The sequence below is a fragment of the Echiichthys vipera genome, assembly GCF_963691815.1.
Source record: "Echiichthys vipera genome assembly, chromosome: 21".
Classification (NCBI taxonomy): domain Eukaryota; kingdom Metazoa; phylum Chordata; class Actinopteri; order Perciformes; family Trachinidae; genus Echiichthys; species Echiichthys vipera.
This window is the reverse complement of record NC_139846.1, coordinates 11,075,139-11,100,922: the sequence shown is the minus strand read 5'-3', so window position 1 is coordinate 11,100,922 and position 25,784 is coordinate 11,075,139. Positions and strand designations below refer to the sequence as shown.

Genomic DNA, 25,784 nt, shown 5'->3' with positions numbered 1-25,784 from the left:
TTGAGCTGATGATTAAGTTGCAACCGGGAGAATTCCCTGTATTTACCTGCTACTGGGGCAAAAATGCAACCAGATTTCCTATTCTGGAACACTACCTTGCCTCAGATTTTGGAATGACTTGATTAACACACAGTTGTTTAAGAATATGTACAATGTAAATACAATATCAGCCAAAATGTTAAAAGTATTAAGAATAAAGTCAGACACAGGGCCCCTGAACATTACGGAAAAAAACACAGTAACCAAACTAGGGTTCGTGGACCTTGTTATTTACCCATTCACTCAGGCACAGACGATGGCAAAACAACCACGCAAGGTGCTCGCCTAACCATCGGGAGCAATTTGAGGTTCAAGAGGAGCTGGGGCTTGAACCTCCAGTTAAGGGTGTGAAAGTACTTTTCAATAACACATGTTTAAAACAATACAACCTCTGTTAAATATACATTCATAGTCTCAAAAGTACTAAAGCTATCAAAAAACACACATCTACTATCAGATTTTAATCAAACAATCACATTATTATTCATTTGTCAGTAGCCTCTGTTCAGTAACTTGTGAATGTTTCTTATCTCTAGTCCTATATTTGGGTGCCTGGGACTTTTTATTCTTTTTTTCAATGTATCGAAAGAGGTGTTAAGTATTGGTTTTCAACAATACTAATATTGTATGAAAGTTTATCTTTAATCTAGTAACCTGACAACCTCACCACCAACCGTCCTGAGCCACAGGTGACACTGTTGTCCAGCAGGCAGTGACAAGGTGCACATGTTCATTCAAAGTTTGCAATGACAGCAGGAGACCTGGCCTCCCTAAGGGGGCCCTACCACTCCAACCATTCCTGTTGCAGGTTTTTTTTTCTTTTATCTGTTTTTTTGTTGTTCTTCATTTGAATTACAAGTTTTTCTTAATGTTTTTTGAAAATAACTAACTTTGAAAGTCACCAAAATGTAGCCCCGCGATATCAGGATGGTCCATTGTATTTTACTCGCAGATCAGTCTGTTAATCTGCGGCAGAGAAAAAGAAAATTTGGAAATTTGGGATTTTGGAAAAAAGGTTGCCCAAGTGTCTGAACCAATCAGCGTTGGTTATGAGGCGGCTCGAAGTGTGCCGCAACGACAAGCGACTGTTCAGTACAACACGGTGGCTCCCGCGAATGAGATGAGCGCAGCTATTGAGCAAGCTTTTTTCTCTTGGATCTTCTGTTGGAATATGGACCTATCACCAACGTAGGTGGTGATAGACAGATGGTTTATCCAATCAGCCACCAGTATTTACGCCTCTTCCCAAAAGATCTCCGACCGAGATTTCCCAGATGGATACGCAGAGCAAATGAGAATTAAGCAAATCAATCCATCTGGTGGAGTCAGGTTAACTAAATTGTGCACTTTTGAAATAAAAATATTACACTTTTTGTGTCTGTGTCAGATTATTTATAGCATCATGGTGATGGACGCTGGTTCGAGGGGCCCCCTGTTAATTTTTGCTTAGGGCCCCAACAGACTCTAGAATCTGTGTGCATTAGTGGCTCATATTACTAAATATATTCATATGATCAAATAGCCACATATACAACCTATCCAACGGCTAGTGACTCCTGACACTGTCTGTTAAAATGAATAATTACACTCCAACCAACAAAGGCTCCAGCCCCGCTTATGTGCGTTTATGGGGCATTTCCGATATCCGACAGTCCTTGAAAGCAGCAGCAGCAGCAGCAGCAGCATAGTGGGCTCGTCGTATCCTCCACCACCAGCAAACTGCCACCAACGGCTGCAGTTCACAGATTCAGCACGAACACGGGGAAATAGCGACAACAGAGAGGCTCCTTTCAGCGGACACTTGCTTTAAACAGGTGAGCCCTCTTCGGAGGAATGTAAAGTGTGTATACACTGTTGAAAGACCGTTGGATGTGTTTACCGTCTCCTGTCTCATAGACTCGAGTAACGTTAACGTTACATGTTGAGATGCTGTGATGTCGCAACTTGATGTCCAGCCGCTGTTGTCGGCATCATAGAATATATATTATAGTCATTATTGTACCGCAGATGTAGTTTTCAGTTTGAGGACAGGCTGAAGTGAACGCTAACGTCACGTTAAACGAAGCTAAAACAACAAATGAGTGGCGCTTGTTTTCGCCTGGCTTTAGCTATCCCAAGGCGAATGGAAGGAGGCTGGGACACCATGATAACAAAAAGAAATGTCTGCGCTTTGGGGTGTGACACATGCGCAGTAACATCTGGTCACTGGTACACTATAGTAGAACGAGAATACATTTTTATGTTTATTATTTTTCATTCCCTTATCTATCTTTTACTGACTTTGCTTTGTACATTTCATATTATGTTATAATTATTTCTATTTTTCGAAGTACACTTTCAACATTGTGTATAATACATTACTTACTGGGACATGTAAGTAATGTATAGACTGATTTTTTTCAGTAGAATTTGAGAAAACATGTATTTTAATAAAAGCATGAAAGATAAAAACGTGATGAATAAATATATGTATATATCTGCCTCCATTTGAAAGTTCTGTCAGATTGCACCTCAGCGGATACATCAATTTACTTCTAGGAGTTGCCACTGCGCATGCGTCCTACCCATTGTCCTACCCCAAAGCCCAGACATTTTTTTTTGGTGTCCCAGCCTCCTCCTATTAGCTTAACGTAACTAACGTTAGTCAGTGAAGGTCTGGCGTTACTAGTCCAATATTAAAGTTGCGACTATTTTTAGAGATGTTTTCACTTGTTATGTAAAGTTTTTTGCTATTATTAATATCCTCATGATGTCTGCCGGCACATCTCAAACACATCTGTTTTTATGAGCGGTTTGCTGTTTTCCCACACTTTCGATGTCTGATTTGAATTGAAGCTTCTAGAAAACTCCAGAAAAACGTCGTACAGAAGAAAAAAACCCACTAATTTTCATTTAACATGTTCCTCAATTTAGGCTGCTAGAGTTTTCTATTTTACTAATGGTTGCCAGTGGTTACAGAGAGAGACAATACCAACACTTTTTTCTAAATGTAAAAATAATATTAACATACGTTTTATGTTTTCCATAGTGGTCAAATATGATTTCAAATCTGAATCTTTAAAAATATAAAAGAAGGGTAGTTTGTCAACACGAAATACTCTGAAGTGAAATAAAATACAGAAAAATAAAAGTATCAACGTCAAACAATATTATTATTAAAGGTTGAATATGTAGAATCGTTACAATACACCCACGGGGCGTTTTGAATTGACTGAATGAAAGTATTGTTTTTCCATTAAAAAAATACATTTGGTCTGAATAAATATTTGTCAAAAAATTGGACGGGTTTGAAAATGTCTTTCCGTCACGTTTACATTGTACCAGCCAATAGCGGCCGTACTGCTGGTTATCTGTTGTTAGGTGCAGCTACTGTAGGCTGGCACTGGTGAAATGGAGTTTGCCAATCCTGCAGCTGCTTTGTTATTTGTCCCAGCAGCTGAGTGAGTGGAGACGGGCAAAAACCAGAGTCAATATAGGCCGAGCATTCACTCCATGGACTGAGAGAAAGGAGTTCAATGACATTAAAACGCAGGCCGAAATGGCTACATTTCTCCTTGATCGCTAAGCTAACTGTCATGTTTACTTGGCTGTAACGGCTAATGCTAACAGCTAATGGTACCTGTCAGTCAAACTCCTCTGCAATACTTGTTTTCATGGTGTGATTTGCCGGAGGGGAGGGCTTCAAACAGGCTCAAACTGACTCAAGTCTCCTGTAGGCTGCTGGGCCGGGACTGACCAACCTGGCAACCCGACTGCTGGAATTATGTTTTGTTGTTGCGACTACGATCTTGAGACGCTAGACGGCGGTGTAGTGTACATTCTTCATATTCAACCTTTAAATATCGCTTAATCTACTGATTGAATAACCATAAACAATATCCCAATTTCATGGTATGAAATGTGAAAAGAGACAAGCAAACTGTACGTATGAGAGTGCAGTGCTGAAAGAACACATCAATTAATTGATGAGTCAACTAGAAACAAAATGGTAATCATTCATTTTGATAGTTGAGTAATCGTAAGTCTTTTATCAAGCATTAATGTCAAACATTTGCTGGTTCCAGTTGCTCAAATGTGAGGACCACTTTATATTTAATATTTTTGGTGTTGGTCCGTCACTGGAATAAAACAAGACATTTGAAAACACCCTATTTGGATCTGAAAACTGTTAATAAACATTGTTACTAATCTCTGACATTTGACAATCCTATTAGGCTTTAATAAGCAAAGTTTGGTATTTTTACTCGACGAATGAATGAAACGGTTAATCGTAACTGAAATTAAAATCCATTAATTTGGATTGTATTTCTATTAGGCCTACCTATTTTATAACTAGACTAGACTACAACTCGGAGTAATAAAACAGGAAAATGACTGCCTAACAAGTAAAATTCATTTTCCTGTGAGATGAAACAAAACCTTTAGGATGTAATAGATATTAGAATATGTTTAAACAGCATGTCTTGTTGGCATTTAACCCAGAGTTTGACTGAAAATGACTGTGTCCTCTGTAAATACTTCTAAACAATGGTTGCCAATTATACAAAGATTTGTCTGTATCTTAAGATAAGATAAGATAAGATAATACATCCCATCCCTTTATTAGTCCCACAAAGGGAAAAAAAATCCTTTTTTACAACAGCAAAGTGGATAGAAAACATCTTTTCATTTGACCTTTAGAGTAAGTGACAAAAAAGAGATTCTTATTATGCCTCAGCAGGAGGCATAATAAGAATCTCCATAATGAACAGTTTGACTAATTTCTAGCTCCACTTGGGGTACCCCCATTTTTATGCGGTATGGGTAAATCAGTATTGCAATGCTAACAAGCTACTCTTGCTATATGATGGCTGATCAATCCCAGTATTTCCCTCTCATTCAAATGTATAAATGGGTTCCCTGTCTAAGAGGACAATGCTCACTGCTGTTTACAATATATGAGTCCTTTGTGAGATGATGACCTCTTTTTCCACAAATAGAAAGTAAAGAGAAAAATCCAAAGAGAACTTGGATGAGCTGCTGATCATATGCACATTCGCATTTTTAACCCAAGCACTCCACTCGTTGCTATGAATCATTTCAGGTAAGGTATAAGCTTGTGTTGTCGTCTTTAGCTGTCATCTGTGTCTCAGCTCTGTCAGCTGTGAGTTGTGCTAGGTGTTGGTTTCTCACAGCCTCAGCCACAGTTTTCTCCGGTGCTCTTGTCTTGTTAACATCAGATATGTAGTGGCCTTTGAGAGTTCTTGGACACTGACAGACCTACTCTTGCTGCTTTTGTTGATTGCAATCACAGCGAGGGCAACTCTATCTTCAGTGTTGAATTTGTAGCAGTATGAGCCTGGGTTGCAGTTGAAAAAATAAAAAGTCAGGCCTGAAGCACCAGGGAGCTCATTTGTAACCTTGGTCAGAAACCAAAACACTGCAGTCTAATCGGAGATTTCAATCAAGAGATAAAAACCTAGAGTTGCTTTGCTGGTAATTAACTGCGGGTCACTGTGCATATGGAGACTGAAAGCTTTTACAACACTGATTCACCCTTTTATGAGCTCATACCCTGATTATCTGCTGTTACTGACATGATGTTGCTTATTAGTATGCAGCTAGACTTCGGAGCTGATAACTTGTGATGGCCGTCGGTGATCGGAAAATTCCAGTCATCTATTTGGCCTACAATCCTGATATATATCCTATTAAATAGTTTTAGACTGAGTTTGATCCAATATTCAATTTTATTATGCATTTGTTTTATGGTCTCTAGGGCTGCCCCCAAATAGTAGACCAAGCGCTGGTCTCTAAATGACGATCACTGGTCGACCAAGAAAATCCTTACTGGGGGGCAACCCTAATTTTTCCTTAGTAATATCACTTAATACACACTTGGCCTACAGAACCATATTCACATCAATAAAACACTCCATATACATACATACTGTATGCTTGATAGATGCCTAATAGCTCTGAATTAGGAAGCCTCACATCTCACCTGTTAATATTTTTTGCAAAGGGAATAGTGTATGTAGGATATCTGTGACAGGAAGGTTAAGACAGCCTCTAAATACTGATGTTCAAATACAGATCTATAGTATATATCAGCAGGCCGATTTGTCACAAATATATCAGGTGTATATGGTAGCATATGTTGACAGACATGCAAATAAAGATTGCACTACATTTTTTTATGATCTTTTATGTATTGCTGACATTTGTTTCAAACGTTTCTGACATGTTTTTACAAAATATCACCAACCCAAATGTACTGTAAATGTTAATTATCATTCATCTTCAACCGCTTGTCCCTATCGGGGGCGCGGGGGGCTGGAGCTGATCCGAACACTAAAATGTATTCTTTAACTGTTAAAATATACTGCCTTAGTAAAATGTTTACGGATACGATTTTTAGTCTCAATTATCTACTGTTGCACAATCATGCCCCTTCATGGGAAATCAAATTTGGCACATCAGCACTGCACAGCTGAAAAACACACAAACATGAACAGATGTTATAATCTCTGGCTGCTCAACTTGTCTGGAAGTGTTTGCTCCAAAATCCTCTATAGATTCCAACGGAGTTGATGATGAAAAATACGAGTACTGAGATGAGACCGTTCCTTTTGACTACTGTTGATTATCTATGCTCCTGAGCCCGTGAATGTTGCTAGTGTATTGATGGTCTTCTGCCAACTTTCTTTTTAAATAATCCAGTTGCTTTCCCCTTGTATCCTCCACCCGTAGCTCCTAGGAATTCCCCATTTCAAGGCAAGCTGGTGATGTAGTCCCTCTTGAAAGTCAGTACCCTTGCACTAAGTCGTACATCTGTAAAGACTAAAGACTTTTGTGGTGTTTTGGAGACTCTGATGCACAGATCACTCTGTAGTTAGAGACCTCAACGAGCAGGGGGTGCTGCAGTGAGCCCCTTCCCCGTCCCAAAGCTCTCACAGGCAGGCACGGTCTCGCTACTTTTAGCGACATTCTTGGCAACTTTATTTATACAAAAGCTACTAGCGACCAATTCAGACGATCAGGGAAAAGGGAGAAATATATAGGGTCGGCCTAATTCATTCCCATGCATGTGGCTCAGAGTACAGTTCAGTAAACAGTCTATGGGTCCGTGTCTCTCTCCAGGCAGCAGCACTGTTGTTGTTGTTGTTGTGTGACGCCGCAGGGGTTAGAGGCCAGAGGTGTGGCAGAGACTGCATCGTTAACAAAGTATGCAGTTTCGCCCTCCAGACGACAACATCACGGGGGCCGTTCTCAAATATTCCCACTCTGGGACCTGGTTACAGAAATTACAGTTTTCAGGCTCCGATAACACTGGCTACTTGTGGATGGACGGCCAAAACGGTTGCGTGGTTACAGGAAAATGCGTCTTCGTGTGGACGGGCCCTAAGACTAGGTGGTGGAGATCCTTATCTAAACCACCATAGCTGACTCCTCATCATCACTGAGGCATTTACCTGATCACTCTCTGTAGAACAAGACCATCTGCCCTGTTTCATTTTGGCTGCCCATGCTTCACCTAACTGGCCTTCACTTTGAGCTAAGGCTTTTATTATAATCAGCAACGAAAACGGAAAAAGGGTGGTTGTAGACAAGCATGATGCCAGTGATGGATAATTACTGTAATTTCCTCTTGAAATAGACTTGAATGGGAAAATCCCTGAGTGTTAACACATTTATTGGAACAGCTGTTCCCACAGTCAATTTGCTAAAAGAATTATGAAGTAATTTTGTCAAAGACTGATCAGGGATTCCTGCACAGCACAAAAACATTGGCACATTTAGGGTAAAATAGGCAAAAATGCTGCTTTTACATCTGTTTTTCTTTGACTCTGCACTAATTTACAAAGATTTAGAAGGCCCATGTCTTTGTTAACCTTATTATCAATTTAACACGTATAAGAGCTTATTTCAGTGAAAATTTAAAATGTAATAATGGACTGCTTCTGTCTGTGGTCTGATAACTTGTAAAACAACCACCTCTAGTTCACTGAGGCATCATGAGATCGACTGACCCACATCTGTTGCTCACACTCAGGCATAGTTCAAGCTGAGCGGAGCAGGAAGCCGCCAGATCTGGGTTAGCTGTGGTACCACAAGGCATAAATCTACACGTACATGCATGGGTACACACAGGCAAAAAACCATGAGTAACCACATCTCTAGCACTACTGTCCATTAACTTCCAACTGCTGCAGGGGGAACTGGTGGCAGGTGAGTGGGTCAGTAACTGAGCGAAGTGAGGGGGATGAAAAAAAGATCTTTTTAATACAATGAGTCAGGACATTGGGACTTTCTGGGTCATATCTCTGTATATTTAGATTGTATTCTATATATAGTATAACGGATGTGGAGATAGAAAGGAGGACGTTCTAACGGTTAGGATTAGATACAAATCAGTAAATGGGGAATTCAACAGAAAAAGATAGTGAAGTGTCAGAGGGAGTTAGCGCTTGACTCGGACATCTGAAAGAGAGGAGTTTAGTGCCTGTGCCATATCTCAACCAGTAGTCATTCACTGGCATTGCCATGTGCCAAACACCCCCAACCCCCCACATGCTCACAACACACAAACACAATCTAACTGCAAAGGCCACAGGTTATAAATAGCAAACAAACAGGACACACTGGACTCCCTGTGTAAGTACTCCTCGCTGGTTTGTTTATAATTTTTAGTGCAATAAGTTACCTCCTCATGATTGATGGTCGACTGTGGGTTTTCTTGGCATTTTTCCTCACTGTTTTAGCCGGCCTGTTGCTGTATGACGTTGTCCGTGTACAAATACACGTCAAGATGTTGGATTACTTGTTTGGGTGTGGATGGGAATCCAGAAGGTCTATCAATTATTTCGGCTTTATGTTTGATTCAGGTTTGGTCCAGATATTTTTGTCTAAGGTCTGTCAAGATGCCACAGTATGCAGAAAATGGGTGTGTGTTTATCCCCCAACATCTTTTTTTGCTTTCCCCCAATGCTCTGTTAAAGAAGTGCAGATTTTATGGTTTGGTTCCAACCAACAATTGCTCTGCAGGAGTTATAACTGCAGTAACTGTCTTGTTAAGAATGATGCAGTATCATTTATTATTTAAAAAAAATAAAAATACAGAGATTAACTGTCAAAGTATGTAGCTTTAATATGAGTGAAGAAACCGACTTCCACTTGGTTCCTCTTTACACAGACCACGAAGCAGAGCCTGAAATCCAGAGCCTGCTCTGCCTGTATAGGTGTTGAAAGAAAACTTGTGACATGCTGTCTGCGAGAGAGGGAAGACATTATAAAAGTCATTATTAACTGACATGGATATCCAAAGGCAACCTTCATTCTGAGACGATGGCAGCTAAAGACTATATTTGGTTGAGAAAAGATGTTGTGACTGCAATATAACTGATTAAAACTGTGAATGACCATAGGTTGCCACGGACCGTTAAGCCCGTTAAGGGGGTCTTAGATATATTTATGTGATGGCTACAAAAATTATATTGTCGGGTGTCTGTTCTGTAAACCTCTCCAGATCACATACAGGGCAGGACAAAGCAGCTTACATTAGTGGTGGGAATCACAGACTCTTAACACTAAAATGGCCTCATGATACAGCAGCTCTGCGATAGTAGATACATTACAAGACAATCATCTATTTTGCATAACAATATCTGTTTAAGTAAAGAAGAAAGAATTCTCCTACAAAGGCAAAAAGCAGTAATTATCTATTTATTCACTGAATTGTGGTGTCAGTTTTACCAAATTTGAAAACTGAGGTGAATGAATGTAAAACAAAAGGGCATCTAGTCTTAGCTTAGTGCTGATACTTTTCCATGTATTTCATAATTAAAATTTTAAAATTACTTATAATAAATGAATGCAAAACAATTAAACATTTCTCTAGGAAAATATAAATAAATATATAAACATTTGGCGCCAGTGTATCGATAATGTATCATTAGAGAAAATAATACAATATATTACCGTATGGATATTTTGTCCCGCCCCTAGCCAATATTATGCTACACAATTGTTTTTAAAAATGCAAAGTAAGTAAAGTAGTTTGCTGAAAAAGTGCACACCTTGGAAGTAAAACTAGGTTACCTCTGTACAACGGTGCAATTTTTTGTATTAATAATCTGAATCTGGAAAATAACTAAAGTTATTAAATAAATGTAGTCCAAAAATGAATGCTTCTGAAATATAGTGGAGTGGAAGTATAAAGAATCAGAAAATAGAAAAACTCGAGTATAGTACAAGTACTGCAAAATTGTATTCAAGTACAGTAGTTGAGTAAATGTAGTTGGTTGCTTTCAACCACTGCTTCTATACGTAATGAGCTAGTTAGCCAGACATACCAATGATTGCAACTTCACTATGGGGGATGGTTAAGTAACTAACTAATAGTAGCTAACTATCAATTGGAGGATGGGTAGTCAATGACATTTTGGCAACTTTATTGTTGTTTTACACCATGAAGCTCAGATTCAAAACTCTGCTGCTTGTAGTAGTTTGACATTGCATCTACCTGTGTATCAAGACTCAGTATGTTGGCAGCAGTTATTATATTCCTAGCCAACTAGATACAGAGTGCAGAAGAGATTTTGAGTGCTTTGATGTGTTGGTGCAGGTTACCCTCTCTGTGTTGTATAGTCATATTGCAAAGAAAGTTGTAAATCTGGGGCTGAAACTTGAATTTGAACTAGATTACTTGAATATCTTCTGATACTTCTTCATCAGACATGTTCTGTCTTGTTTTTGAGAGGCTAAGCTTCATAACTTCAACATGAGGTCATGTTTAAAAAAATGCTGCATCTTTTTTTTTTTATAGCTATCTCCCAATTTCAAAAGCAAAACATGATTCCCATTTTCTCTCTTGCAGCCTCAGGGTGAGGGATGATCACCCGCTTATTATCTAATTTTGCAGGGCTTGTATTAGCTTAGCTGTCCTCCTCCCCTGCATCTCTATTTCAGTGCAGTTGATTGCATTGTTTGGTATTGCCACCCCTTTTAATGCCGTTACTCCCTCTCCCCCCTTTACACATTTACCCCTCGGCTCTGGAAGGAAGATATCTCACCCGTCACACGTGGCTACGCTCAGTCGCAGTCTGTAGGGCTTTATCTCTCCAAGCTAACATGTCTTAACAGACCTTTATTTCCACAGAGGCCACATCGAGGACCCTCACACAGACAGAGCCATGCTGGAATACTACCAGATATTAGGAGTCCAGAAAAATGCAACCCAAGCGGACATCAAAAAAGCGTAAGTGCCCCTGAGGGTTTTCTGCTGGTGTTGTTGTTAAATGTTGCCCACTCAGAGGCCTGTAATAGGTTAATTATATCCCCCTCTAGCTTTATAAACCGACACAAGGAGAGAGAGAGAGAGAGAGAGCAGAGAGGCGTCAATGCAGGAAGTTTCCACTGTTCTTCCTGTAACCTTGCCGCTGTCAAATACCTTCCCCCTACACTCACCCACCGTTCGCAGTCATGCCAGTTCCAGTTATTTACACTTCCTCACAGGTTTCTCACTAACATGTTTTTGTTTGGCAAGTGAAGAGGACAGAAGGAAGCCTGTTTGAGAATTGTCATATGCTCCAGGGTAATACAGTAAACCTTTAAGTCGAGTAAAATCGTGTTAGAAAGGATGAAGCTGTTGAACATTACTCATTACTGCTGATCAAATTAACCAATGTGTCCAATTCGCAAAGACGTCAGCATGGAAAGATAGTGAATGCTGAGCGCCTGCTCTCTCTTTGCACTCAATTGCTGGCCGCAAAAGTCAGATGTTATCTCAACTGACACCAATCAATAAGTCATATCTTTAGCTTGTGACCCCAGCTCTCTCCTCTAGATCTCTGACTGAATCATTTTCATGCTAGCAGCTTGGTTAGCTTGCCATGGAATTTGGTACAGACATTCATGGTGCCCAGAGCACAAATCCTAATGAAATTGGTAATCCTTTGACTTTATCTCTAGAGCCACCAGAAGGTTGCCTTCAGTGGTTTTCAGTGAAATATCTCAACAACTATTGGAATTTGGTTTCCTTTCTCCACCACAGGATAACTCATAATAACTTTGGTGATCCCATTACTCTTCATCTGGCACATCTTCTTTTTCCTAGTGTGCCTTGTATCTACTAGTGCCCCGTTCATGTCATATCTGACTTGGCATTTATTTATATGAAATTGCCTGAAAACCAAGCTAATATTGATGCCTCACATCAGCCTAATCGATTAGCTGACTAATCTTTGGAGCTCTATTGCACAGTATTTTAATCCTCACATGACCAACTTTATAATCACATGAAATTTAGTAGTTGTCTTACCATAATTTATGTGAACATGGCCTCACAGACATAGCATGACAGTGGACTCTTTGTCCTGTGTGTCGATTGAATGTGATTGGTATAAGATTAAAGAGACGTTTGAGGAAGATAATGACTGCTGTCGTTTTAATTAGTGAACATACAGGTTTGACCATTGACCAGGCTTTAGACATCCTGATGATGTCACAGATTACAACAAAGACTTGGACAACAAAGACTATTCACTACAGACCCAAAAGGGAGTCAAAACCTGGATTGTGTGCAGCCTCACTCTCAGACTATAGTCTTGTCCACATCCTCTGTGTGTCCGCTGCCAGTGCTGCTGCTGGGCTTAGAAACAAACAGCTGATGCAGCGTAAGCCGCTGTGCGAGCCTCCGCTGGACGTCAGTGGAGTTCAGGCTGTTATTTCTGCTTGGATGGGGGGACAGTGTACATGTATTTATTTGTGTGCACATAAAGAGGTGTCTGTGTGGGCATGGCTGCCACCCTAAAAAAAGACTTGAATGTGGATATGTGATTCTGATAGGGGGAAGTCCGTTTCACATACATACACATTTTCCAGCTCCCATTTCAGTATTAAGAACAGACCTGCCCTTGGAATATCTATAGTATAGGACCTAAACTGTGTGTTTGTCTCTGTTTTGATGTCAATGCCTGTATTTAAACTGTATGGTATTTTTATTCAGTTACAGAAAATTGGCATTGAAATGGCATCCAGACAAGAACCCAGACAACAAGGAGGAAGCAGAGAAAATGTTCAAAGAGCTGTCAGAGGCATATGAAGTGCTCTCAGATGGTAAAGTTCTTCTGTAGAGGGAGAAAATATATTATATAGCCATGTTAAGTGATGGATATGTGAATGTGATGACTGGTGTGTCTCTGAACGTTTAAAAAAGAATGCTTGGTAATTTACTGTCTTAAATTAGCAAAATTATAATTTAAATAAAGGATTATTGGACCATTTATTTGACCAAGCATCAGATTCCAACTCTCAGTACTTTACAGTATTTTGATAGTTAGTGTGACAGACAAATTTAGGTCAGTTACAAAAAAGTATTGTGTAAAATGTATCATGCATCAAAAGTGTCAAGCAGGTTTCTTTAGCTATGTTTGAGTTTTCGTAAGTGGAAGTAATTACAAGGATAATGATGTGAATGTGAGAATGTCTGGTTTGAGAACGTCTATTTTCATTTTATTAGTCGCAGTAAAACACCGCACACCCAGTCGCAAGAAGTAGCATTTGCTTTGCACAGTGATGCTGGAGTGAGCGGGTTTAGTTTTATTTTCTGTTTGTCATTTGATGACATAAACAGTTATCAGTTGGCCTGTAAATGTGTACAGTAGCAGATAGCTGCTCTTTTTATGTATATATACAGTTCAGCAAACAAGTACATGTGCAGATGGTCAAACTGATGAATTGGATACATAAAATGCACTTGATTGAGACTTGGAAAGTGTTTTGAAAAAGAACAAATTGAAGGGGTCTTTCAATTGGATGGGAACTTTCTCTTTGTGTAGGTGCGTTTTTTTCCCCGACTCTATCTATCTAAAGTTCTTCTCTTCCAACAACAGAAAGCAAGAGGAATACTTACGACAGATATGGGAAAGACGGCCTTTCAGGAGGAGGAGGAGGAGGAGGAGGTAAGGAGATAACTTTCAAAATAACAAGATATTTCTTTCAGTGACATGGCTGTTTAAGATTTCTGTAATCAATACTGAAATGGACAAATAGCGGTTACCTTATTCATTTGGATTAAGTACAAACAGCTTGGTATTTTGTTGTTTTTTTACGACCTGAAATGATGGAATTGTTTATTATCTTGCTTTGATATTGATAGATAAATAGTTGTGTAGTTTGAGCTTTTATGGTTATTTTCTGTTTTACAGGAGGCCATTATGATCACTTTGGCGGCGGAGGGTTCACATTCCGTAATCCTGATGACGTTTTCAGGGAATTCTTTGGTGGCAGAGATCCATTTGCAGATTGGCTTGGTAAGTCCATTTTAAATCTGGTGAGGCACTGATGCCATTTCTTGTTTAAGAGCAGAAAAAATGAGAAACCAAAGAGAGTCATAACAGTGAGGCGTAAAAATCCTGTAGGTCCCAGTTTTATATAATGTGAAATATATATATATCTATCATATTGCTACTTCCTAATTAGTTTGACAGTTACCTAGCTGCCCATGCTGTGTAGAGGGAGCATTAGACGCAGGAAACCTTCTGTAAAGGCTTGTGCTAAACCCCCAAAGCACACGGCAATGTGCATCTCCAATACTCTAAGCACTGTTCACCTCAGGAGGTCATCTCCCACTAAATGTCACATGTTGGAAGACACAGAGTTTCTCTGCTGCATGTTGACCTCATGACGTAGGCTTCATCTAATAACCAGAGTTTAGACTTAATTTGAATCAGCAATTGGACAATCATAGAATAGTTTTTCAATAGTGAAGCATGCTCCATGAAAAGGGTAATGTAAGATAATTGCCAGCCACAATTGCAACACTGGTATTGTTTTCACCTTTGCCTGTGTCATCATTTGGTCCTGGAGACCATATTCACATTGCTTTAGCGATCACTATAGTCACTATACTTTGTGGTTATTGGCATCTCTGGAAGTGTGTCTTTCTGTCTGTCTGTTTGTCTGTCTGTCTTTGTCTCTGTCCATCTGTCTCCCTTTTCTCTCTTTCTCTCTCCTTTTCTTCCTCCCCAACCGGTGCAGACAGATGTCCGTCCTCCACAGAGCTGGGTCTGTCTGACGTTCCTGCCTGTTAAAGGGAAGGTTTTCGTTGCCACCGTACTCTACGGGGGAATTGTTGGGTCCAAGTTAATCATAAATAAGTCAAAGAGTGTGGTCTTTACCTACTCTGTAAAGTGTCCTGAGATAACTTTTGTTATGATTTGGCACTGTAAATAAAATTGAATTGAATTGAATTGAAATGAATTGAGACACCAACTGTAGTGGGAACTACCACAGAGGAAGTTTGGAGTATTTTGTAACAAATAAGTGTTTATATGTCTGTATGTCTGAGATACATTCATGAAACGTTACAGATGTGTAGTTGAGATCAAAATGTAGGCCAAATTCAAAGAAGGGTGTGATCCAAGCAAGCGTGCAGGAAGTGTAAAAAGTAGCGAAGGGGCCGTTGTTTCACACACACACACACACACACACACACACACACACACACACACACACACACACACACACACACACACACACACACACACACACTCACACTCACACTCACACTCACACTCACACCCACACCTTTATGCCCTGGTCTTCTACTTTCAGGTTTTTGGGAAACAGGCTTTAGTGATTATTTTCAAAGCAGTTACTCATAATATTCTTTTTTTGTCCACCACTTCTCACTGCATATTAGTGCAAAATGATGGTAGCCAGTTTTTACACAACGCTTGTAAGCCATCATACTGTTGGCTAAGGTAATATACTGCTGCCCAGTGGCTGTTAATTTGTCATAATGACAGCTTCTCAAAGTGCCTGATAGCTGATTGTATCAGAAGTGTCAGGCGTTACATTATGTATAGTTTATAGGAGTTTATCGCCTGTCCTGGGTTGTCTGGGTTGTCTGGGTTCAGCAAAAGGCTGATTGGAAGGCATGTGTAGTTCACCCCGTGTAGCTCTAAATATGGAGTTCAGACGCAGGCAGAGGATGGATTTGAACGTCTACATCACTGAACTGGAATGCTTTCAAAAATAGCTTCCGTATTAAAACAAAAGCAGATGTAATAACGGCAAGTGTGTGCGCTGTGTCTCCATGTGTCAGAGCTCATGTAAAAATGTGGTGCAATGCGAGCACTTGAGCGTGGGTGTTCAACATAAAGTTGTTGAAAAAACTCTAATCTTATATGACTTTTAGAAGTGATGTTTAACAAAAGGGGGTATTGAATAATAACTTCAAAAATCAAACCGTCTTTTATAACAGATTGTTTTTATAAACTGACATGTATTAATGTTGTATTTATTAACACAGATAAGATAAAGTCCTGGAGCTCAGCTGTTGCTGATCAGTAAACGAGGACTGCTTAAAAAAAGTCAAACCATGATGCTATTTGCACCGAGAGTAAAGTTCAAGTTCTATTTTGACTGGGGACATCCTTTTTTATTATGCTTAACTGGTATGAAACAGGATACGTCCAAACATCCATCTTGTCGAGTTTATTTCTACTCTATATTTAGTGTTTTTCCTCGAATAGATCTATATAAAGAACCGGTTTGTTTTGGTTTGCAGCCACAAAAAGAAGTCTTCAGATGTGTTTAGAAAATCCCATGCGGCATCCAGTCCTGACTGTCCAGCAGCTCGTCTCAGTGAGCAGCAGCTGGTCATGTGGATCTATCACTCACCCACCTCAGAGCGGCCAGCAGACCGAGGAGTGGGGGGGTGTGTGCGCTGTAGAGACAAATACAGATTTGCACGATAACGAGGGCTTAGTCGTCCGCCACGAACAGCACACTCCCTCTCAAATGAACATGTGAAGGAAGTAGAAAAGACGGGGATCCGACAGACTATTTTTGTTGGACACACTGCAAAAATGTTCAAAAATACGCAGAACAAATCTCTCTGGAGTAGCTCCTATTTTGAAAACCCAGTGACACTATGACTTCAATTAATTATGTGCTATCCTGTAAATAGGCACGGCACATTCTTCACAGATTTAATCTTAGTCTATGTGCTTGGTAGGCCCTTTGAAGTTCTGTCAGAGCACATAAGAGCCATACTGCTTTAACTTTCTTCCAGCTATCTCTTTGTGTACACTGATCATGTACACAAGCATTAAACAGGAATGCCTGTGCTTAGGCAGCATTTCTCAGCCTTTACATTCCTCTCTCTTTCTTCCAATGATGTCTGCTTTCTTACTGACAGCTTTGTTTTTTCTCCTCTAATGTCTTCTTCGAGGTAAATTGACAGTAATTCAGTTACAACAGTGATCGGAGGAGTTTATTTTTTATTTTTTAAGCTTTCTTTTAAAGGGAACAAGTGAAGCTTTCTTGTCGCTTCTTTCAGCAAATGGTGCCAGTGAACCAGCCTTATCCTGCTGGGGTGACCCAGATTGGCAGTGTGCAATTAGTAGCATATCCACAGGGTCTTAGGATCATAATTAGTGGTGGTCACTTATGCACAATTTAGGGTTAAGATTGTTTTAGAAATTACAAACTGAAGCTCCTACATGCACCACAGGTTTTTTTATTCTCACGTACTTAAATCTTTTAGATTCTAGAAACAGCCTCAAAGCTACTCTAATCGATATTTTTATATAAATGGATCAAATGACTATGTGACAGACCCACAGAGAACTCATACAAACCAGTGAAGTGTTTCGCCTAAACTTTAGTTTTATGTTAGTAAATATTCTAGATAAATGCTATTGTCTTTGCTGTGTATATGCAAATTGTCAAACCTACCATGATTTTTCAATACAATATGAGCTGAAAGTCTTTAAAGGTGCCTCACTTTCTCAGTCACAAATCTATCATTTGTACTTTGTTTCCCTCCAAAGCTGATGACCCCTTTGACGATTTCTTCGGAGGTAGTCGCAGTCGCCAGAGAGGCGCAAGTCAAGGCAGGATGGGGGGATCGCACTTTGGTTTTGGGAGCTTCCCAGCGTTTGGGTCCGGCCTCTCAGGGTTCAACTCAGGTAAATCGCAACAGTTAACTCCACATTGGGCTGTACTCATCATGTATTTATGATGTTTTTCCATTTTTACAGAGGTTGTTCTCGAATGTGTTCTCTTTTGCAGGTTTTGGCTCATTTGGCGACATGGGTGGAGGAGGATTCACTTCCTTCTCCTCTTCATCTTTTGGAGGCGGCGGTGGGGGAGGGGGAGGAGGAGGAGGAGGAGGAGGAGGAATGGGTAACTTTAGATCTGTGTCGAGCTCCACCAAGTTCATCAACGGCAGAAAAATTACGACAAAACGGTACTTAAATGTTCATTATTTTTTAAGAATGTCTTGAGCTTTCTTGGAGAGAATTGGATCAGAACATTGATACTACTCTCATGTCTGTATCGTACATGTGAAGCTACAGATATCAGGCAGTTAGCATAGCATAGCATAAAGATTGAAAACAGGAGGAAACAGTTTTTCTAGTTCTGTCCAAAGGAAGCAAAATCTGCCTACATGCACCTCCAAAAGCTCACTAATTAACACTTTATATCTTGTTTGGTTTTGGTTTGGATGAAAAAAAAAAGCGTAAAAACAAACATGTATTTTATATACGCAAGACTATTTCTTGAGCAGGATCTGTAATTTCGTGAGTCTCTCCAGGTTGCGTGACATTACCTCATAGTCACAACAAGACACCAGGAATTCACTACATGCAGTCAAGTTGTCTGGCACATAACACTACATTTTTGTATTGGTTCAACAAACAAGGTACTATGTGTAAATTAGTGAGCTTTATATGTGCTGGAAGGCAGATTTTGTATGGATAGAGCCAAGCTAACCTTTTCCTTTACCATATGCTAAGGTAAGCTAAGCATCTCCTAGCTATGGCTTCACATTTACCATACCGATTTAAGTGGTATCTCTTTTTGTGTGTGTTACAGGATCGTGGAGAACGGCCAGGAGCGGGTGGAAGTGGAGGAGGACGGTCAGTTAAAATCCCTAACAGTTAATGGTAAGGAGCAGCTCCTAAGACTGGATAACAAGTAATTATCTCGCCACAACATTTTACCAACATACAGTTTTCACACCTGGAAAAAAAAACTGGCCCAGTGACTGTTTGGTACCGGCAGTTGGTCTCTCCTCTCTCTGTCCTCCTGCATCTCATTCCCGAAGAAACTATTTTTCTCATTTATTAAGCTGCAAAGGAGACGAGAGAGATGTTCTCAGTATTTGTATTATTGTATTTATTCCATTATTATTTGGGGGGACTATCTTGTCAGGATTTGTGTTTTTGTTTACTACAGTATTTGAATTGTACTTCTTTATTTCTGCCATGATAACAAAGCTGGGTACATGCTATATATTTTTTTCCCTTGGGGTGGATATTGTCTTTCTTATTGTGGCTGGAAAACAAGTTGCTGTACATTTATACTGCATTAATTAACGCACGTCATTTTTGCTCTTTTCATTTGACCAATTTAACAAGTGAATGATAAAAGCTTAACCACTTCACCCTAATGTCTTTAACTTGAATGTCACCTTGCTAACCTGTTAGCTGTTACCATGTTCACGCGTGTGTAATATGAATGACTGACGATGATCAATAAATTATTTAGAATAACATGCATTATACATACTTTTACAGTTGTTTGTGTATTTGATAATAACAGAGTATGCTTTATTAGTTTTTGCATGATTGCTGATTCCAGGAGGCTGCTTAGTAGTTTCACTGTAACTGTGTCAGCAACTTGAACCATGAACCTAGACCGCAGAACACCTTACACTGTTACCGGGCAGACAGGGCGATTTTCATTCTTTGTAAAAAGAAAAAACTAAATAAAGAGTTCAGATTTGGTCAATAAACTTCCGTTTGTGGATCGTTGTGGAAAGTTTGCTGCAGTCACCTGGTGTCTTTGTGATGTTTCTTTTGGCTAGAGTGGCTCTTTATCCTCACACTCTTCTTGAATGTATGAGGTGTGTGTGCTTGTGCCTGATCACATTTTGAACCCGCTTCTACCGCAATAAAGGAAACCACAGCGGCTGCTTCTATTGAAAACTCATCCATCATACAACTCACAATGTGCATTTTTTAACCCACTAATGCCTGGTGACTCACATTAAGGCTTAGTCACTGATTCAACACTACACTGGTTATGTGCTGTGTGTGTGCTTTCACTGAAATAAACCTATTTATCTAAGAAATCATAGGGAAAAATTAACTTTGTTTCAGCAAAGACATACCTGTGTACTTGCACCCTGAGGTGTAATTTTTTTCTTCTGTGTGGTAGGTATGCTTTACCTTTACATACCAGGTGAGAAGGAAACAGGATTCATGTGCCCTTCCTCCTGTTTCCTCATTTCTCTTCTTTGCACCTCCCATCGAGACATTTTATGGGCTCGTAAAAAGTGCTGACGCCGCACCTCTTTTGAACACGCCTTCAAACAAAACATGAGCTCTGTAGACACATTGTGACCCAAAACTTAAAATTTACCTAATCTGTATTTCTGTCAAATAAGAAGCCATCTTCTAGCTGGGACAATCCAATAAGTAGTATTTCAAATGTGCCTCATTTGGAATAATACATTGTAGGTCTGCTTGCATGTACTATTTGGCATGATGGGCTCAGATTCAAAGTTAACAGTTAAAGTTGAGTGGGGCGTATGATTACAGTTGGCCAGAGGTCACTGAGCAGACAAGAGTGTGTTTGTCTGTTTCTTGAGGAATGTGCTAGGGCTAGTTTATTTACACAAGCCTCACTGCATATTTTTGTTAGAGACAAGTCAGGAGTGGGAACCTGAGGAGACAGAAACAGGCAGGGTGAGAGGCCTTTAGTTGAGTCATGCTGCATTATTAAGGACTTATTTGGTGAAGAGTTATGATTTTAGCTGGGTGAAGGCCATATCTTTTACTATTCGGCTTTGGATTGGTGTTTTTCAATTTTCCACCATTGCTGACTGAAGTGACCTTTTGCGCTTGCGCATTCCTGTTGCTAGGTGATACAGCAGTCGTGCACCAATCTCTACTGCTCAGGTGGCCTGTATGCTCTCTCTCCCCCCCCTCTCTCTCTGTAAATGTGATGAGTAAATTAGGGATAAACGTTGTAGATGGGGATTACTACACGGACAAGCAATAAGCCGCAATATCTTATTACAAACCATGTGATCATTTTAGGATCTACACAAATATGCAGGTGTTAGATGTGCATGTTATTAGTGGATAGTCAGTAGTTGAATATGTTTTGTAGGAGAATGGCTTATATTTATGGTGTAGTAGCGCCCTCTTCTGGATCAATAGGTTTTATACAGTTGTCCAAGAACTAGAACCAGACACCTATTATTATTTTTCGTCTTTTTTTGGTTGTACTACTAATTTTTTTGGGGTAACATTTGAGAAAATTGGCACCGTTAAGTAAGCCAAAATAACTATTAGCAGTTTCTGTTTGCAATGTACTTTTGTGTGTGTACAGATAACTATCACTAGATTAGTTTGATACTGAGGACAATTTGAAAATGTGTGAGAGTTATGAGGAGTGTCTTTTTTCCCTGTAATTTTTAAGCGGATTCATGGACACTTCTTCACAATGGACATTGGAGATAATGGTATCCACAGGTATTTTAAGTCACAGATTGTGAAAATATACAATGTATGTATGTTTAGATATTATTCATTTAGGACTCCTTATTGCCTCCATGCCCTCCCAACTGCTGACTGTGTTGATAAATGAGCCAACAAGAACCATCTTGACCAGTGACACTTGTAAAGTTGCCGGTCTATAAACTGTGAGAGGTCTGATCTCCAAGCAGTTTTCACCTCTTTTGTATTTATTTAGAATATTTTATTAGGATAACGTCTAGACCTGATGCGGTTAAACTACCATTTTTTTGTCAAAGAGAAGACAAGAAAATAATAGAGAAAATCTATCACATAAAAAAAAAAAAAGTCCATATTTTCTACCCAGGACCCACTATATTTATATCCTGACGTCGTGTAGGGTGACTACCCCCAACTTTGGGACCACTGCTAATAGGAGACATGTATAGTCTAGATTGAATGTAAAATAAGTAGTCAAAGAAAAGTAAAATCCTTAGACCAGTAGTTACATAAATTAAAATAAATTCTGCTATGACACGTTTGGATTTGAAGGTAGACCCTCTTGTGGTCACTAGGTGGCACTGTTAGCACACAAAAGAAAGCATGACATCATCTGGCTGAATGATTCCTTAACAGGAAATCACAAATAGTGAAGAAACCGCATAGTGATGGGTAGGATAACTGAGCAACATGTGACGTTAGTTATACGTTCAAAAACCCCCACATTTTTAATGAGAAAACTTTAATTTCCTGAATTTAGTCCTCAGTATTCGTATTAAATTGCCATTACACTTTTTATTAGTTATGATTTGATAAAATTGGCTCTGTGTTTCATGTTAGAAATAAAGTCCTGCATCCATCAATCCATTCAAATATGACACTCCATGCTGTGATTTCCTGTCCCCCAGCTCCCTCGTGTTATGAAAGATGGCTTCCTGTTGGCAGAAAGCAGCATCCGGTGTTAAACCCCCCTCCACCTTGTCTGCTTGACAGCTTAGCGTGAAGCATTGAATCTGCCCAGAGCCGCTGGCCACTTTATGAACGATGGCAAAGATAAGCTGCCGGTTTCTCTTTAGCCGTGTCTGAACAAGGACACAGACTATCTCTCTGCGCTCAGCAGTAGAGTCACATCATCAGCGACACCAGATGTCTTGAACCAGGGAAGGTGGACTGTTGGAAATAATCTGGTGCACAGTTGTAGTTGTCATGTAGGGTTAGCCCCCTTCTGGACAGTGATTTATTTTCGGCTTTAGGCTCCAGCCGGCTGCAAGTAAGGCTGCTTTTGTCTGTCACACAAAGATTGTGTCTGAGTGGGTTTAGGGGTTAACCTGGGTGCCTGTGTACACGCTCCTGTGTTGCAGTATAGACTGTGTATCAAACAGCTTTTACAGATTCACACAGCGTTGTTTAGTCTGGAGACAAATGACAGACACTCTTCAGACAATAGCTGCAAACGAACGCATCCAGAATTTTTTTTCAATTTACTTTTCAAAGTAAGTCCTTGATCCAGAAAATAAAAGGCCCCCTTTATGAGAATTAAAAGATCCTATTATCAACACTGAACTTTGATATTGTCTCTGCTAAAATTAATTAACTGATGATGGATTATGTGACTTGATAATGGAAAGAGTCTTATCACCCACGTAACTCGGCCCCATAACAGCGCCAAATATTGATCCTCTGGAACAAAGCACACAAGCTTGGAGTTACATACATACTTAATCCAGCTCTCTAAAATTGGATCACAAGACGAATGCAGGTTGGGATTAGGTGTTTTTTCCAGAGCTGTATAGAGAATGAGTTGCTTTGAGAGCCTTGAGGAGTAAAGCCACCAATTGTCCTGGCTCTGTTGGGTCCGCTGGGTGCTGGTCTCTCCTTGCAGGGGTCAACTATGTGTTCAATTTAAAAAGCTGGTTCGCAAACTCTAAAATAAAGAAGTCTTGGATTAAAGCAACACACAGCATTTAATTTCAGCAATGAAATAAACTATATAAGGTAAGAATGCTCAGCCAATTTCAGCTTTAACACACTTGAAAAGCATTTGTGACAAAGAAATTGACTTGGGTCAAAATAGAGGTCCTGCAGTAATAAGATGCCTATTCAGAGACAATTGAAATCCAATGATGCCTTTGTTTCTGTTAAGACCTAAGCCCACGCAGCCTAAAAACCCTTGAGCTCCTCTTGAAAGCATCGAAAGACAGCCGTCTCCCTCCACACGGTCACATAGTGTTGCAAGGACATGTTGCAATATAACCACAACCTTCTGTTTTAGTTTTACAATCTACATTGATGATTAAAATTACTTTATGTTTACATTGAGGTGCTCCCAGAGGTGAACGGCAATATGTCAAACAAAGCTGTCACGTCTCTAATGACTTCTGATGTGTTTAAGGCCGGGCTGTTACACACCGTGCAGGGGATTTTTTGAAATGGTGGTGCAGATCCTTCTCTAAATGGGACCAGGTTCAGCACGGTGAGCATCTGGCCTCCTTTCTTCTCCTCTCCACTGCCTTAATTACACAACACAATGGCGATGAGATCTGCCTGTAATCTCGCAGCATAATAAGTCCCCCCACCGCCCCGTACCCTGCCTGCCACTAATTCAATATAAATGTAAATTGCAGAGAGAAAAGAATAACCAAATCTCATTTTATTTACATGACTAATCACAATAAAGTCAGGCAGATGAAATATGAATGAAATATATGGTTGCCTTTTGAAAGGAAGGAGGGGTCTGTACCACCTAAGGGACAACTTCTCGTTTTATATCCTCTTCGTTGTTTCATGTTGGTTACATCAATATGCCTCTTTGCACTTGTGCTCAACTTGCTGTAATAGTGTGTTTTTTTTTCTTTCTGATTGTATTCACTCTGCCAAGGGCATCACAAGGTAATATGTTTTCCTTTCAGCTGATTTTTTTTCTTTTGCACCACACATCTCATGTCAGAAGGCTGAAATTCAAAGACGCTACATACAGAGAGAGAGAGAGAGAGGAAAAAAATGTTGGTTTGAACACCTCAGGCCATCCATCCAGACAGCGAGAAGAGAGGGTTTAGGTGTGATTAATTGTGCTCTTCCCTGCCCACACCCACAGAAATCGCAGCTGAAGATCCCTTGGAGGAAGAGTGTCGTCGGCGCAGACATAACACACTTCCTGGCCTCGGCCTGCACCAGCGCTACCTAAGGAACTCCGCCCAAAACCCCTCGGAGGAAGAGGAGGAGCACGGCCTACAGAGTCTGGGACTAACGAGAGGTCCGCCCACCCGCCTCTGCAGGGCTTGATTAATTACCAGCACACAGGGCTCTGCTTAAAAGAGTAGAGTCTTAATAAGCACAGCTAATTGTCTGCTTTTGTGTCTGATGGCCACACAAAGGACGATGACGAAGAGTGGCGTGTTTGATTGGCAGATGTAAACACAGAGGACAGAGGTGTTCATTAGGCAACTCTGTTCTACACTGCAGTAACGACCAGAGGTTAGAGGTCGCCCTCTGTTTTCCTTCAAGGGGTCAGGAAGTCACACACAACAGCTGAGCAATTATCTGCTACACACTGTCACTGAATGTTTTATATAAGCGGCTTCGTTAGTTAAGGATGGAACCTTTCATTTAACTGTGCATACTTCCTGCTGGGGTGCAAACAAAGGCCCTAATTCTGTCTGGGACAGTGACCCAAACTATTTAAATATGGGTCCTCAGAGAGTTTGTTTAAACTACTGCTACGGGCTGAAAGTAAGAGTTTTAAATGTGAAGAAAAGGCTGTTCTGCTTTCTAACAATTCACACTTTCTAAAGTGTTTGTAAGCTGTGACTAATGGCTTAATTAACAATACACTAATGCTTTATAGTAGTGACAACGTTTTGCTGCTGGTGTTTATCTTCTTGTCTCACACTTTCTTTAGCTCTTAAATTCATAAGTAAGGCCATGTGACCTTTGACATTTTGGAAAATGGCTGCAGGGCATCTGGACCACAATTAATTTATAACAATTAATTAGCTTATGGATTTACTGAATAGTTTTCTTCTCAGAATAATCAAGGCTATTTGAAAATTAAGAAATTGTTTTATTTTTGACAAAGCCTGGCTAGCTGTTTCCCCCTTGTATCCAGTCTTTATGCTAAGCTAAGCTAATCACCCTCTGTCATATTTAACTGGCAAACATGAGAGTGGCATCAATCTTCTCATCTACCTCTCAGCAATGGCTCAACACCAAGAGATTTTTCGCAAC

At 40.0% G+C, this 25,784-nt stretch overlaps 1 protein-coding gene across 1 annotated transcript in view; it reads left to right on the top strand.

Moving 5' to 3' along the window:
* The first annotated feature begins 1,724 nt into the window (after nt 1-1,724).
* Nucleotides 1,725-25,784, top strand: part of dnajb6b (DnaJ heat shock protein family (Hsp40) member B6b) — a 25,095-nt gene continuing 1,035 nt past the window's right edge. Inside the window, exons 1-9 of the mRNA XM_083935827.1 lie at nt 1,725-1,853; nt 11,180-11,278; nt 13,028-13,137; nt 13,914-13,982; nt 14,229-14,333; nt 17,862-17,999; nt 18,103-18,280; nt 18,910-18,980; nt 24,655-24,813. Of these exons, the coding sequence (XP_083791953.1) occupies nt 11,214-11,278; nt 13,028-13,137; nt 13,914-13,982; nt 14,229-14,333; nt 17,862-17,999; nt 18,103-18,280; nt 18,910-18,980; nt 24,655-24,813 (895 nt within the window). The 5' untranslated portion in view covers nt 1,725-1,853; nt 11,180-11,213. The remainder of the gene's footprint in view (nt 1,854-11,179; nt 11,279-13,027; nt 13,138-13,913; nt 13,983-14,228; nt 14,334-17,861; nt 18,000-18,102; nt 18,281-18,909; nt 18,981-24,654; nt 24,814-25,784) is intronic.